General features: G+C 38.1%; 1 protein-coding gene across 6 annotated transcripts in view; it reads right to left on the bottom strand.

Annotated features, from left to right (window-relative positions):
* Positions 1 to 16,526, bottom strand: part of LOC106663048 — a 44,411-nt gene that overhangs the window by 1,617 nt on the left and 26,268 nt on the right. For 5 of the 6 annotated variants that reach the window (XM_014387570.2, XM_014387572.2, XM_014387571.2 and 2 more), the window contains 12 exons: positions 11,939 to 14,286; positions 11,488 to 11,776; positions 11,308 to 11,420; positions 7,503 to 9,488; positions 6,039 to 6,176; positions 2,832 to 3,032; positions 2,594 to 2,762; positions 2,164 to 2,202; positions 962 to 1,133; positions 791 to 904; positions 644 to 718; positions 469 to 585 (listed from right to left, as the gene is read on the bottom strand). In XM_014387570.2, coding sequence (XP_014243056.1) covers positions 469 to 585; positions 644 to 718; positions 791 to 904; positions 962 to 1,133; positions 2,164 to 2,202; positions 2,594 to 2,762; positions 2,832 to 3,032; positions 6,039 to 6,176; positions 7,503 to 9,488; positions 11,308 to 11,420; positions 11,488 to 11,776; positions 11,939 to 14,286 — 5,761 coding nt within the window. The remainder of the gene's footprint in view (positions 1 to 468; positions 586 to 643; positions 719 to 790; positions 905 to 961; positions 1,134 to 2,163; positions 2,203 to 2,593; positions 2,763 to 2,831; positions 3,033 to 6,038; positions 6,177 to 7,502; positions 9,489 to 11,307; positions 11,421 to 11,487; positions 11,777 to 11,938; positions 14,287 to 16,526) is intronic. The other variant, XM_024226892.1, reaches the window with a different exon arrangement.

Here is a 16,526-nt window from a genome sequence, read left to right as displayed (position 1 = left end):
CTCTGGGAAGGTCATGTTTGTTGTTATAATAACTACTTGATTTCCCATGTCAACAGAATGAACTTCACAAAAATCCGTTCAAGATCTCACCGACACTGGTTTGGTCAGCCGTGTTCCGTCGGTTTTTTACATTGGTTAGATTTTGATGGTAACCATTGTTAATGCTTGAAGGTAATCAAACTGTTATAAAGCTCATGAGCCATTAGGTAGATGAAAATCTCGAGTTCTGATTTTTCATCCAGTGAAACAGGCAAGCTGTCTCATTCGAGGTCTCGCCAAATCCAACATTGAAAAACTTCGGCAGATTTGGCAAAGATTGGTGATGTAGAAATAAGCTAATAGATGAAAGGTTTCACCTGGGTGGGTTATGCTGTGTTACAGGAGGTAATGAAACTTATAAACCGATTTTGCAAAGCAACCCAAATCGATTTTATACTTTTATAGAAAATGAGATGTTCATGTACTTACTTCTGTCCACAAATGGTGCAGCTGAAGGGTCGAGACACTGTCGGTTTGAGTGACACGTCATCCATGTTCGGCTCTTGTTTTTCACCCATTTTCAGTCTCATGAATAACTCTCTCGTGCTGAAAAGGAAAAAAATTTAGTTAAAAACCAAAGAAAAATTGTTTCAAAGGGGCAAACCTGTGTTTCCCTGTCCCTTCTCGCCTCCGTACAGAGCATAGCCTGGTAAGCAGTTCCACAGCGCCTCCCGTCAGGCTGAAAGTTTAAAAAAAATCAAAATTTTATTTACATCCCACGAAATTCGCTTAAGGAACAAAGAAAGCTTACGGGTTTTCGTGTTTGATTTTGGCAGAGAGTAGGTTGTTCACAGCCTTGTCGAGAAGGTCACCAAGTGCAGATGACATCTTGCTCTTGAGCCTCTCGCCTCCGACCGGCCCGTTGCTAAAAATAAGAAATAAAAGTCAAAACGGAAATATCTCAGCAAATGCAAATGCGTACATAGGGTCGCCCGAGACGGTTGAACACTTCGATATGTCTGACGGGTCGAGCTGGTGGTCGTTTTCGAGGTGGGCCGACATTATGTTGCTCGGAAGGATTTGAAGACACTCGTAACAGACGAGGCGTGAGCCCACCGAATTCAGCACGACTCTCCTCGTCAACGCTGCCGTCACTGCGTTAAAAAAAATAATGAATAAAAAATAATACTTACACCTAACCATGCAAGGTAAAAATAGAGCCTTATACTAAGGCAGAAGCATGAAAACCGACAAACAAAAATCATGATAAATCATAACTGTCGCCTGTAAAGTATGATGAAAGAAATACAACTCATGCACTTGAAAGTTATTATCTTTTGGGGGAGGAAAACGTGCCATGCAACTGGAGCTATTAAGTACGAGGTTAAAACTGCGGAAAAACCTTCCACCCAACTGACATTTTAATTTATTAATTTTATTAATTACTTATATAATAAATCATCCTAATTTTATATTTTAAAAATCATGGATATAAGGCCAAAAACAAATTTGAAAGAAGAAACAGTTCCTTTGTAGCTGGTATAAAATAAGAAGTTAATCAAGGTTTGCCATAAATTGTAGAGTCAAGATCAGAGAGAGTAGAGCATCAAACAAGGAGTCTTGAGGTCAAAAGAGTCAAATCAAGTCCAGGAAGGGGAGAGAGGAGTCTAGTCGAGACCGGGGAGTTGAGTCAAGACCAGGGAGAGTCGAGTGTGACCAGGGAGTCAAATCAGTACCAGAGAGAGTCGAGACGTGGGAGAGTCCAAGTGTGGTCAGGGAAAGGAGAATCAAGACCAAGGATTTGATTCGAGACCAGAGAGAGTTGAGTTTGAACCTAGAAGCGTCAAGTCTGGACCAAGTCGACATCAGGGAATTAAGACAAGACCAGGAAGAATCTAATCAAGTCCAGGTAATCAAATCAAGACTATGAAGGGAAGAGTTGAGACAGACCAGGGGAAGTCTATTGATTCAAATCCATTCAAACAGAATCTGGAGTACCTAAGTATGAAGAATGAAATGGAACTAAACGCTAATTTTTTCTTCTTTCCTTTCGAATCGGCCTTCATATACATGATTTTTCAACCCAAAATTATAACAAACTCCAATATTAATAAGACAATAAATTATTATAGAAATTTTTTTCTTTCAAAATTTTTATTTATTTCTTCTTTTGTTAAAACTTACAATCCAATTTATTAGTTCCAGCCAGGCCCTTTTTTCCACCTTAAAGACAAAACAGAAATTTTCGTTTTAAAATAAAATATATATATTGCGCAAAAAAAAATAAATAAATAAATAAAAAAAAAAAATAGGCGACTTTTTATTTTTTAATAAATTTAAATGAAAAAACAGCAGGCGCATTCCTTAATTTTTTCATTACAACCATGCTGGACATTTTTTAAATATATATCCAGTTGTATTTTTTTAATTTATTGCTATTTTAATTGTTTAATGATCATGAAAACTTACCAATATTGACCAGTTGTGAGCTTTGAATAATAAAAAGAGAAAAAAAGGAGAGTTTAAATTTAAAAACGCCATGAGGGAATGTTGTTCTTGCAATGTTTTTTTGTTTGTTTTTTAAATTTTATTTGTGATTTAAAATTAATCTTACCATGTGCGGTGTCTTGGCTTGCGTGCACCGTGTTGACGTGTTTCTGCAGCGCCTGGAACCCCATGAAATGGGACGAGCAGGACGGGCAGACGACCTCCTTCCCGTTGTAGGCAGCGAGGAGCGATGTGCTCGAGCTGAGCCTTGGCGAAGGAGGACGCCGACACAAAGGCTGTGCGTGGAATGAAGAAGAAAAAAATGATAATCCTATAAATCTTCTAATTTAATAATTTCAGCTTACATTCTTCGGCTCGTCGCGGAGGAAGTTGCGAGGCTTGTAGAAGGAATTGGGCACGGCAGAAGGCGACTCTTCATTCTGCGGTTCAACCACGCTGCTCGAAACAACCGGCTGCTGCTGTGGTTGGTTGTCAAGGTCCATGATACAAGTCTCACCCCACTCCTCCTCAGGGAGTTGCAAAGTGGATTTGTCGTCAATTTCCTCCTTTAAATAAATTTTTTTAAATTAAATTTAAAAAACTGCTATAACCCTTATAATAATAATATAACTAAAAAAAAATTCAACTAAAAATGCTTAAAATAATAAATGAAACCTACCATTTTATTAGAGTAGTTGGAATCCCAAAATTCTATAAGGCCATCAAATTGATTTTTTTTTTTTTAATTTCCATGTTAGTTTCCTCAAAAACTCAAATTATTCTAATACTTTTGTATATGGCTTTTCCAAAAAGGCTGACATCCTATCCTAGCTAATAGTTTCAAATGAAAACCCTTAAGTGTTTTATAATAGGTTGAGTTCATAACTGGGCAATTGACTCACTGATATAATGAGTCGGTAACTGAGTGAACTACTAAGTAATCGAGTCACTGATATAATTAATTAATGGTGAACTACTAAGCAATCAACTCACTGATATAATTAATACGTAACTTTGTGAACTACTAAGTAATTGAGTGAACTACTCAGTAATCGACCCACTGACCTAAATAATTAGTAACTGAGCAAATTACCCAATAATCAACTCACAGTTATGAGTTATGGAATGTATTGCATTATTACCATCATATCATCAGTTTTGTTTTGAAGCCAGCAGTGTAATTCAGTAATCTTACACCGATAGAATGCATTTGTAACTGATTGAACGAGTGAACTACTCAGTAATAAACTCACCGATATGAGTTAGCGAGTGAAAAAGTGAACAGTAATCAACTCACTGATAGAAGTTAATGAGCAAAAAAGTCGACTATTCGGTAATCAAATTACTGATAGAACAAGTTAATAATTTTAAGAAATTTAAAAAAACTATTAAAGATCAAAAAATAAAAAATGTAAATTACATTATTACCACCATACATTGGCCAGAGTTACATATGTGATGAGCATGTCGGGATAGGTTCATACTGATGCGGAAAATGTGTTCGATTGTGCCTGGCACAAGGGCTAATTTTTAAATTAAAACATAACCAATTCCTTAAATATTTAATTCATTTAATATACAATTATTTATCTATTAGGAAGTTTATGTCCAACTTGTATGAAATGTACGATAATAAATCATAATTAATGAAGAAAAAATCTAGGGTCCCCAAAGGGTCAGTTTTGGGCCAAACAGTAATTGATTCACTGATAGAATGCATTTGTAATTGAGCAAACTATTCAGTAATCGACTCACTTATAGATTGAATTAGTAATTAATTGATTCATGAATATGAGTGTAATTTAGCAAACTACTCAGTAATCGACTCAGAGTAATATATTAGTGAGCGAACGAATGAACTACTCGGTAATCAACTCACAGATGAATTAGTGAGGAACAAGTGAACAGTAATCAACACACTGATAGAATGGGTTAGTAATTTTATGAAATCAAAAACAAAAAACTATTAGAGCTTTTTTTATCTAATAGGAATTTTCTTGTTCAAATTTACAATAATAAATCATAATTAAGAAACAAAATCTAGGGTCACCCCAAGGGTCAGTGAGTTGGTAACTGAGCAAACTACTCAGTAATGCATAAAAGACCAATACTGGTCGCAGTGCACAGGCCATAAAGAGGACGGCTCGGTTCCTGTATAATCTAAAACTACTCAGTAATCGTGTCAGTGAGCTAACGAGTAAACTTCTCAGTAAACGACTCACAGATGTGAGTTGGTTATTGAGCGAACGAGTGAACTATTCAGGTATCAACTGATAGTTAGGATGAGTTAACAACTGATTCAACTACTCAGTAATCAACTCTCAGATTGAATCAGTTAAGAACTGAGGACCCACCAAGTTGTTAGTGAGCAAACCTGTTACAGTTAATTAAGGTTTTTAGTTGAGATGGAAAAAAGTTAATGGCACGAGAGGGATTCGAACCCACGACCTTCGGCTAGATACGCTGCTGCTCTACCACTTGAGCTATCATGACCTCGATCCACTCGGACACCAACTTCCTAACTCAACCCCACCTTTTGAGTTTTCCCTCCTTTAATTTATATAGGTAATGAATAGGTAATAACTATAGGCTTACAGATGCAAAATACAATTTTTTTTTTTTTTTTTATATAACTTTGTACTGTCACATACCGCAAGAAAGAAATATATCAGTGTGACTTAAGACTGAATATGTTATAACAGGTCTTCGAAGGAAACCTTCCATCTAAAGCTTATAGTCATTCCTAAGCTAGCATTATGCTAATACTCAGATTTCAGCCTTTGTTATAATTTTGTACTCTAAAATCATAAGGCAACACAATAAGAAAGAAAAGCTCATTATTGCAATTTAGGTCAGGTAATATAAAATATATTGGCTTTTTTGAGAATAGGATAACCAGCAGGAGGTTATAATTATGACAGAACAGACAGGTTTTTAGACTATCGCATTACACGTCAATTCATAAAAGTGTGTTTAAACTTTACGCAAATATTTGTCAAAATTGTAAATTTGTTGACAACAGTTTTAAAAATCTATATGAAAGGCTATTCGTTGAAAGGAACCATTGATTTTTGTTTAAAAAAAAAAAAAAGAAAGAAAAAGAACTCTTCGTTACAATTCATTTCTCAGGACCTTAACATATTCGTAAATCTAAGAGCATAATCACTGCTTTTCCAAAGCCACTGCCTAAAACAAGGCATCAAAATTTTGAAAGAAGGATGGAATAGAAGTTAACGTACATACTCAATATATACAGTTGTGAGTGAATATTGCCCAGGAACCGGGTCACTTATCTTTTGACATATTTGCCAATAAAAATTTAATTTAAGAAACGTATTTTTACTCAAAAATTTGAAAAAATAAAATAAAGAGAAAAAAACAATGGAAAAAAAGAAAAGATGTTATATCTATAACCTTCGTATAACCTTCTCATAATAACAATAACATCAAAGAAATCACCAACTGTTTCAAATTCATGCCTTTTTCCGCACAGTTTGTAATTTCTTTAACGGTATCCTTTAAAAAAATAAAAATGAATAAATTATTAAAAATAAATAAAAATTTGTACCGACCTGGAGACACGACGCCTCGCCGAGCTGTTGTAGAACTGCCATTTCGGCGTCTGAAGCGCCCATCGCCCTCTGCAGGTCGGCGAGGCTGTACTGGGGCAGCCCTAGGGGTAGGTAAGTGCTCTCCGGCTCGTTCAGCAGCTGTACAAAAAAAAAAAAAAATACTTTTTGGTAAACAAAAGGCGACTCGGTAATTAATGACAAACTCTCACCGAAATCCTGAATATCCCGGGCACTCAACAAATCTTGGCCATTGTTCGAATTATTGCAATTGGGGGTTGATAGGTGGATAGGATCGGTGAGTGAAATGAGTCGATTCCTGAACGATTGGCTGATTAGAATCAGTGAGCGAAACACCGAATATAAATGCGAATATAAGCCGCATCGGTGAGTAGCAAGCTCACTGACAGCATGAGTTGGTAACTGAGCGATCGATTACAACTATTCAGTAATATACTCACTTTAACTTAGCAAACGAGTGAACTATTCAGTAATCGACTCACCGATATGAGTTAGTAACTGAGGCTAACTGAGCCAGTAATCGGCTCACTGAGAGAATTAATTAGTAACTGAGTTAACTACTCAGTAATCGGCTCACTAAGAGAATTAATTAGTAATTAAAACTAACTACTCAGTAATCAACTCACTGGTAGAATGAGTTAGTCATTGAGTTAACTACTAATTAATCGGCTTACTGATAGAATGAGTTGGTAACTGAGCTAACTACTCAATAATCGGCTCAGTGAGAGAATTAATTAGTAACTTCGCGAACTATTCAATAATCGACACACCGATACTACGAGTTAGCAACTGAGTGAACAAGTGATTTATTCACGCGCCAAAGAGTTCAGTCAGGTCGAGAATTAGTAGCTGAGTGAATTACCAAGGCTCTTAGAGAGAACTAATGAACGAGTCGCTGAGCGGATAGGTCTTAAAGTTGAGTAGCTCGCTCACTGATAGAATGAGTTAGTAACTGAGAAAACAAGGTCAATGGCCAAAGAATGAATGATTGAGTGAATGTAAAAGTGAATGGCTCACTCATAATTCTTCAAGTTGGTGCAATTAATTTTAACTTATGCAAGCCGTTAAGTGGTCACATTTTCCAATTTAAAAATTTATGATGTATTTATTTTTATTTTTTATTTAAACCGATTTTTCATAACATAAGGCATATTCTTCATAGTTAAATTATTATTTTTAAAAAAATTAAAAAATAGGCTTGTATGGTATAAATTGCATTTATTCTTATATTCAAGAAATAAAATTATCAATATTAAAATCTACTGAATGGTTTTTGTTTATTTTGGTCTTAAAAAAAAAGAAGAAGAGGCAAAAGTAGAGAAAGAAAAGTAAGACAATTCAAATGTACAGACCCAAAAGAGTAGAAGAAAAGGAAAATTGTTAAAATTCTATTTGTTTTAGCCTCATCCCTTCCCAATACAACTGCAAAAGTGGGATTAAACAGACCTTGTTTACGGAGTCTATGATTGTGCCCAGGCTTGGCGTCTGCTGCTCGAGTACGGGCAACGATGGGATGGCAAGGGCCGTCGACGAAGTGGACGGGCTGGGCGGCCTGGGCTCGATGTAAGGCGGCACCTGGAGCCAAGAATCGCTCGGCGGCCAGTCGTAGCTCGGCTCCGGCTTCGGCGGGCTGTTGGCTAGCTCTGACACCTCCCACGAAAAGCCAGCGATCTTCACGACCTCTTTGACACTCCCATGTGCCTTCTTCGCCTTGCGCTTCTTCTTGAGCATTTTCATTTTCTGAATAAGGGTTTTCTTCTTTTTAAGCTTTTTCTTCCGTTTCGCCTTGTCCTGCGACTGGGGTCCGTCGGGGTCGTCAGGCCGATCGTCATCGTCGGGAGGCTCTTCTTTGATTTCGATGACGGTTGGATCTTCGGACGGTTCTTCTTTGATAATCACATCGGGCAACTGTGACGACACGACTTCTGCATCTCCATCAGCATCAGTGTCTTCTATAATTTCAGTCTGTTCTTCAAGTTTGACACGTTTCCTCACGTCATCATCATCCGGTTCTGCCTCAGCATGTTTTCTTTTGGCCGGCTCGGGATGCACTTCGACTTGTACGACTATGGTTGTCCTGTCTGGGCTCTCATCGCGTTTTCGAGGCTTCCTCTTTACTACAGGCTTGGGTGACAGGGGCCTCTGCCTGGGCTTAGGCACCTCCTCAAATGGTACGATCTCATCTTCTGTACTATACAGCATGGCTGTCAGAACAGGCTGAGGTAGGGGCTGGACCTGTGCCTCGACTGGCTGCGCTGTCTCTAAGGTCGGTTCGCCGTTCTGTCTGCTGTTTCTCGCCGACCTCCTTTCTGGCTGTTCACCTTTCCTCTTTGTCTTGGCGCCAAACGGCCGGCCTCTCTTCTTCTGACTCTCATCGATTGCTTTTACAGTCTTTCTTTGTTCCTTTTTCTTTGATATGGTTTTGGCGCCATCAGGCATTTGACTTGGTTCACCTTCAACCCTCCTTCTGACTTCTTTCTTCCTGGCTGGTTTCTTCTTCTGTGTCTTTTTTTTCTTTTCAGTCTTTATCTCTAATTTCTTCTTTTCTTCTTCTTCTTCCTCCTTCTCCTCCTCTTTTTCTTCTTCTTCTTCTTCCATTCTGTCTTGTTTTTCATTCTCAACTTCGTCTTTCTGTCTTTCTTCCTGTTCTGACTTTTCATCAAGGTTCCTGTCAACCTGGCTCCGCCTCACAGGGCCATTGGGCACTTTGCCACTGTCTAGGGTCTTCCTTGTCCTTCTCTTTTTGATGTTGGAGTCAGCCTCGGTGGTTACCTTTCGTTTTTTCGACCTGGACGAGTCATCACTCTGTAGATTGTCAGTCTCTTGTGAAATCGACGATAGAGTCTCGTATTTGATGAGCCCATCTACAAAGGAGATGCCGCAGATGAGGTCACCCGTGTCCTCTTTCTTATCGACCTTTTTCGCCTCTGGGACAAGGACGGGGATCTCAGATGAATTGACTGGTGCCATGTCCTTTTCGATTTCTAGCTTGGGCATCTCGTCGCAAGAGTGTTCGATGAGGGCGAGCAGATAGGAGAACGACCTAGAGCAAGTCTTACACCTGTGTTCGGTGACTTGGCCGCATTCGCGGAAATACGCGCAGCTTTTGTGGTGTTTTCTGAGTGACACCTTGGACTCGAACACCTCACCGCAGCCGGCACAAGGCAGACCGGGGCTGTTCTCGTCTCGCTTAACGCCGAGGACTTTGTCCAGGATCTGGCGCGGCTCAAGGAGCTCCTCACGCGGTGTCGTGACCGGCATCATGCGAAGGCTCGACAGGACGTCTCCTCGTTCAGCGGATGTGTCGATCAGATCTGTCTCCTTCACTGGGATCGACGGATCCTTCTCTTCTTTTGGCTTAAGGCTAATCTTGTTGCCTTTCGCCTTCTGCAATTGTTGCTGCTGTTTCTGCACTGTTGGCGGTGGTGGCACCTGCACAAAACAAGTCACATTCAAACTAAACCCAATAATTTTATTCCAATAAACAAAAAACAAAACAAAAACAGTAAAAAAAGTTTTAAATTTTCCTTCTATGGATGCCTTTTGAAATAAAATTCATTTTACCTTGTTCCTTTTCCTCAAAACTCGGTTCTGCATGCGAAAATAAAACAAACACACATAAATGCATTGGCCTTTCAATTCAACAACACTTTTATAACATATTTTTGATAATATTAATATACGTGAATGAACGTGTGATTACTTGAAAGAATGACAAGTTAGTAGAAAAAATGCGTGAATGACCGGCTCAATTAAGCATGTCGTGAATGAGTTAGAAAAATTTTCATTGGGTTTCAAGAAGTAATAAAATAGGTGTATGAATGACTGTCATGTCACGTTTAGCCAGTTGGAGAATGTGTTAGTGAATGACTAATTGTGTTACTCGAAAGAATGACAGATAGCGGAACACAGCCTGCTATGGATGTGATTCAGGTTAACTCAGAGAATGACAGCTTGTTTGATGTGTGACTGGCATAATCAACCTTTCGGCGAATGAGTGGAGTTAACCAAGAGAATATGAGTGTGTAACTAACGTAAATTTTCACATTTTTGCATAAATGACAGCTGGGGCTTATTTCATAACGAAAGTTTGTTTCATAATAAAAGAAAGTACAAGTTGTAAAGTTGAAAATGGAAGAAAAATTCATTAAAATAAAAGTAATTCCGTTTCATAAAAAGTCACAAATATTTATAAAATACCTTTCTTTATTTATACTAATAATACAAGTCTCAGATTAAATGTATTATCAATGTATTTCTGCAAATTTTCAAATGTTAGATTAATTTTGTTCTCTGCATTTTAAAATTTTAGATTTACTTTTCAGTGATGATGAATGAATTGTTAGAGATAGAAAAACCTACAGAACATGGATCAATTTTGACTTTTATGTCTTTTTTTTATTATTATTTAAAGAATGGTTCAGAATGTCATACCAACTCGAGTCACTATGGTGGAAACATGGCTACTAAAAAAAACTCTATGACAAGGGGCAGCACTTTCAACAAAACAAACACTGCATTACATTGTTTGTTTGTTTGTTTTCTTGAAAGTTTTTCGACACGACACACAAGAATGACAATTACACAGAAGACAAACACTTTGAGCCCTGAAGATGATCTCAATAAAGATCGAAACGTTGGCATAATAAAGAAAATGTTTTTCTGAAACCTACATCACATCAGACCGCATCTCACGATTTCTAAATAAATATCGATTAACGGTCACTAACCACCACACATTATTAGTAGCATTATGAAATAGGCTCCTGGTAGAACGGGTGGGGTATTTGTGAATGACTGGCTCAATCAACCTATAAGTGAATGACTGATTTGGGGTTACTTGAAAAAATAACAAACTGGTAGAATGGACGTGTAAATCCATGTTGGTGAATGACTGGATTATTTGTGAGAATGGCAGCAAGTAAGAATGTGTGAATGACTAACTCAAATTATCATGTTGGAGAATGATTGTGGTTATTTCAAAGGATAAAAAATCTTGTTGAATGTGTGTGCTTATTAGCTTATTTGGCCTGGTGTGAATGGCTGATTAGGTTAGTCAAGAGAATGACAAGCCGGTAGAATGAATTAATGAATATGTGCTGATTACTTGATAGACAGTCAGTTGTAGGGTGTGAATGATTGAATGATTAAGAGTTATTGAGTGAATGATTGGCTGTATCACAAATCACAAGATCAACATATTATGATGATATTAACTTAGGATTAATTAGAAAGTTTTTTTTTAACTTACATTCTGAATTGTTGACTGACTCCTTGTTTTCAAGTCCATTTCATCAAATCCGACGACTCGCCGTGTCAACCTCTTAGGCGGTAAGTTGGCAATCATTTTCTGGATTGAATCAGCTGGGGGAAAGAAAAATTAATAAACCCATTTAAAAAAAGTCATGGTGTTAGTAAAATAATTGCTTACTATCGCCAGGTTTGCTGCGCAGTTTCACCGGCCGGTGCGGCGTCGAAGGTATGTTCCTCTTCAGCCCTCGCCTCCCCCTCCGCTTCTTCTTCCACTTCTTCTTCTTCGGGGTCGGAAGCCATGGCTGAACCACGACTCCGGCGCAGGCGAGGATGTGTACATGAAGTTCGCCCCTTGTCTGGAATCCATCGGCACCACATTTTGTACACTTGATATCGGCTATGGGCTCCGGAGTCGGGAGACTCGGCCCTTTAAACGGCGCCTCAACCGGTGCTAATCTTGTGTATATCTATTAAAAATATATATAATTGTTGGATTGTTATACAATTACTTCTGATGGCTAGGCTTAAGGCCTAGGGACAGAAAGGATACAGACTAGATATCCCTCTTGTCTATCTTTTAAGATAATGACAGCACTGAAGTATTATCTTTAGATTTTTTTGGTACTTACGGTGTATGAAAGCGTTTTTTGATCTCCGACCAATTCATGCTGAGGGCAGTGTATGCCAGGATGTGCCTCGTATTTGTGATCCTCCATTGTCCACAGGCAAGGCGTCTCCCATTTGCAGACACTGCATATGTAAGTGCGATCGCGGACCCACTCGCCGCTCAGCTCACCTAGGGTGTGCTCCTCCTGTTCAGCATTGACCTGTCCATACGACTCGGCGCACTTGGCACCCAGCCTCTCTAAGGCGAGCACAGTCGGAACGTCTTCCCCAAACTGCTCTTTCGAAGGGCTCGACTCAAGGTTCTGCAGGTTTTTACGCATAATGAGCTGTGTCGATATGTCGAGGTAAGACATGTCTTTTATATACGAAGTCAGACCGCATCGGCCATCATAAGTTTTCGGAAAGCTGTACTTCTCCCAAGGCACTTTGGTCCTGTTGACGACTTCTGGCTCTTCAGCAAGCCGCTGGTTGAAACCAGCGGAAAAGTTGAGGAAAGTGCGCGACGGAGGCATTGGCTCGTTTTCTACCGAGTCTTCGGTTGTGTCCAATTTGCCGTCGAGGTGGTGCATCAGGTTCTCCCTGACATTGAGCGATACCTGACTGTAAAAAATGGTCTCAGCATCGACCCTCTTTTCAGTCTTCTCGACCCTCTCGAATGGCTTTGATTTCTTAATTTTAGGCGGCTTTGGCGGTTTCTCAGGAACGCACTTGTGACCTTTGAAGCAGCCTTCAATTAAGAATATTCTGCTGCAGGAATCGCATAAGAAATGATCTTTTTCCTGTATGAGGGATGACGTACGCCTTGACAACAATGCCATCTCATCCTTCTCTAAATTGTGTTTCACATCCATGTGCTTCTTGAGTTCAGGCAAATTCAAGAAACGCTCTTTACAGGAAAGACAACCGAAATACTTCATCGGATGGTCATCAAGAAGATGGGTAAAAAGGCTTTGATTACTCGTATAGTCTTTCTTGCAAAAGGCGCATTTATGGGAGCGTCGTAAATACGGATGGGCGCTGAGTATATGGTTTCTTTTTTTACCAGCAGTCAGGAAAGTCTCATTGCAGTATAAACAATGGTGTAAGTTGGCAGCTATGATCATAGTCGTATCAGGTGTTGGGGATTTTGTTTTTTCCTTTTTCTGTTCATCCTCTACAATCGTAGTCGGATTGTTACTCGCCTCGTCTGAGAAATTATAAACCGATTTGATTTTAACCAGGTCGGGGTTTTCATCTTCTTTCTTTGCAATGGGGGACGAAGGAGAATCTTCTTTCCTTTCGTCATTCCTCTGACCTGGTTTACACGTTTTCTTATGCCTTACATAGACCTTTCTCCATTTGAATGTCATACTGCACGACTCGCACTTGTAGTTTTTGAGGCCGCGGACTTGCTTGCTGAGTTCGGTGAGCGGCGGATGGTCCATTAAGTGTGACTTGAGGTCGTTGCGCGTCGGCAAGCATTGGCGACACGTATGACACCTGAACAGCAACCTCTCGCCCGCCTCCTCCTGTACAGCCTCCGGCTGTATGTTGTACACTTCCATCTCCCTGTCCGGTATGTATTTACGGGCGATGTGCAACCTGAGGTAATGCTTTTTAAGCATGTGTGAGTGATGGTAGACAGCGGAGCATATGTCGCAGGAATAGACCTTCGTCTCGTTAGGAAGATCTACGAAGAAAGATTCCATTTTGAAGACAAATTTACCGTCGTAGGAGAGGGAGAGGTCTTCGACGATGTCGATAACCGGTTCCAGGAGGTTTGGCTCTGGAGTCGACATCTGTACAGTCGTGCATGTCACCTGAAGGACAGGCTCGGGTATCGGTTGAGGCCTTTTGGCCTGATGGACGTTGGTGAAGACCGAAATGTCTTTGTTTTGAAAGACAGGCCGGTCTTCGAGTGCGGTTATTACAGGTGACTGTGGTTTGTTTATGGTCATCTTTTCCAATAACGCTAAAGAGTTTGTCTCTTTTTCGATCAGCTCAGCGTTCTCTTCAAGTTCAATTACAGTACCGAGACGTTTGAGCCTATCAACGACGGACGGGTCGGTGATTGTCTTGGGCTCCTGGGCTATTGAAACGGCACCGCCAGATCCGCCAAGGGCGTTCGTGACACATATCGTCTCTGGTGGGGCGGCGTTGAGCAGATGCTGGATCATGTTGGCTTCTTGGGCATTCTTGGCGCCAAGCTGGTCTATCACTGTCTTGAGAGCCTTCTTTGGCCTTTTCGAAGCGGCCTGCGGCGCCTTCGCAACCTGGCTCATTAACGGTTTTGTGTAGTCGAGGATTGAGGTCTGCATCGGACGGTTCTTTTGCTGCTTGCTTGGCCTCGGAGATATCAACCTCTTCTTCTCTATAATTTAAAAAAAAAATTGTATACAAATAATGCGAGGTCTATTTTCTCTGTAATTAAAAATTTTAAAAAATCGAATTAATACAACTGTTACATCTACTTCTATGTCCTTTCTATAATTAAAATTTAAAAAAAATTTAAAAACTGAAATAAATAGTGTTAGGTTGACTTCCTTTAACTTTCTATAATTAAAATTTAAAAAAATAAAACAAATTGACTAAATAGAAATAATGATATTACTTCTATCAACTTTCTATAATAACAATTTTTAAAAATAAATTTAAAAAATTGAATAATTGCAAATAATTATTTGGAAATCATGAGAAGCTGTCTGGTGTGACGTAGGTTTCAGAAAAACATTTTCTTCATCGTGCCGATGTTTCGATCTTTATTGAGATCATGTTCAGGGCCTGGGATTTACGAACATTGTTTAAATTTAACAAATACATGTAGGATGTGGAATGTATTTGTTAAATTTAAACAACATTTGTAAATCCCAGTCCCTGAAGATGATCTCAATGAAGATAAAGAAACGTTGGCACGATGAAGAAAATGTTTTTCTGAAACCTACGTCACACCAGACCGCATTTCACGATTTCCGAATAATCATCGACTAACGGTCACTAATTACCACACATTACAATAATGTTAGGTCTACTTCTATCAACTTTCTATATTTAAAATTTAAAATAAAATTAAAATTTTAAAAAATTGAATTAATATAAATAATGCTACATCTATTTCTATTAACTTTGTATAATTAAAATTAACAAATAAATAAATTGAATAAATATAAATAATGTTGTTCTATCAACTTTCAATAATTAAAATTTGAAAAATAAATAAATTGAATTAATACAAATAATGTTAGGTCTTCTATAAATAAAGTTTAAAAAACTTTTAAAAATTAAAAAAATGAATAAATGGAAATAATGATATTACTTCTATTTACTTTCTATAATTAAAATTGTTTAAAAATTTAAAATAAAAAAATGAACAAATATAAATAATTACAATTAATTAAGATTTTCAGTTGAGATAATTGGTCAAGCGGACCACGAAACTAGTGAATTTAATATAAATAATGTTAGGTCTAATTCTATCAACTTTCTGTAATTAAAATATAAAAAAGTGGAAAAATACAAATAATGATATGTCTACTTCTATCTACTTTCTATAATAAAACTTTGAAAACTAAATAAATTGAATAAATACAAAAAATGTTAGGCCTAATTCTATCAACTTTTGATAATAAAAATAAATAAAATATAAACTGAATTAATATAAATAATGCTAGATCTATCTACTCTTTTTATGAATAAAGTTTTTAAAAAAATTTAAAACAAAAGAACTGAATAAACACAAATAATGTTATGTCTGATTCTATCAAATTTCTATAATTAAAATTTTTAAAAAATGAATAAATATAAATAACGTTAGGTCTTCTATCTACTTTCTATAATTTAAATTAAAACAAGTTTTAAAAAAATAGAATAAATACAAATAATGGTAGGTCTAATTCTATCAACTTTCTATAATTAAAATTTTTAAAAAATTGAATTAATACAACTAATCTAAGGGACATAAGCAAGGCAGCATAACCCCCCCCCCACAATAAAACATAATTAATAATTAATTCAGGCTTATTTACCACAAAAAATATCAAGTACAAAATCAATAAAATCTAAACTTTACCTTTCAGGACATCGTTTCCAAAAAAAAAAATCCTTTCTATTTTGAGACTTTTCCTCGTCGATCAAAAAACCAGAAATGAAAGGGAAAAGGTACGAAAAATCCCTCCACCCCCGGGGTTTATATAGTTTCCACCACCACACCACCCCACACTTGAGGGGGGGAGATCGTATATACCCTTCCACGACCACCCTCCCCGTCTTTTTCCACTGAGAAATCGGTGGGGGTGGCGCCTTTCTTTGCTTATTTCCAAAATTTGCCACCACCCCTTCAGAGGGTTCAAAGGTCTTTGGAAGTGTTCCGTTCCCCCCCCCCTGGTGAAAGGCAATTGCGACAATGACTTTATACCGTTATAAATAGATAAACAAAACTGGGAACGCCTAAAAAAAGGCGAGAACGGGCGGACTCAAAACACCCAAACTCGGGGGGAAAACTCCAACCTTGAATAAAATTTTCAAAATATCACTGAAAAATCAAAACGTCCCTAAGTTGCGTAGTCACACGATGAATCATGATGATTCACTTTTTTTTTGTCCTCCCCTTTTACC

Source organism: Cimex lectularius, unplaced genomic scaffold, assembly GCF_000648675.2.
Source record: "Cimex lectularius strain Harlan isolate CLEC.00 unplaced genomic scaffold, Clec_2.1 scaffold14, whole genome shotgun sequence".
Lineage (NCBI taxonomy): Eukaryota > Metazoa > Arthropoda > Insecta > Hemiptera > Cimicidae > Cimex > Cimex lectularius.
The sequence above is the reverse complement of the archived record's forward strand: the minus strand, read 5'-3'. Positions and strand labels throughout refer to the sequence as shown.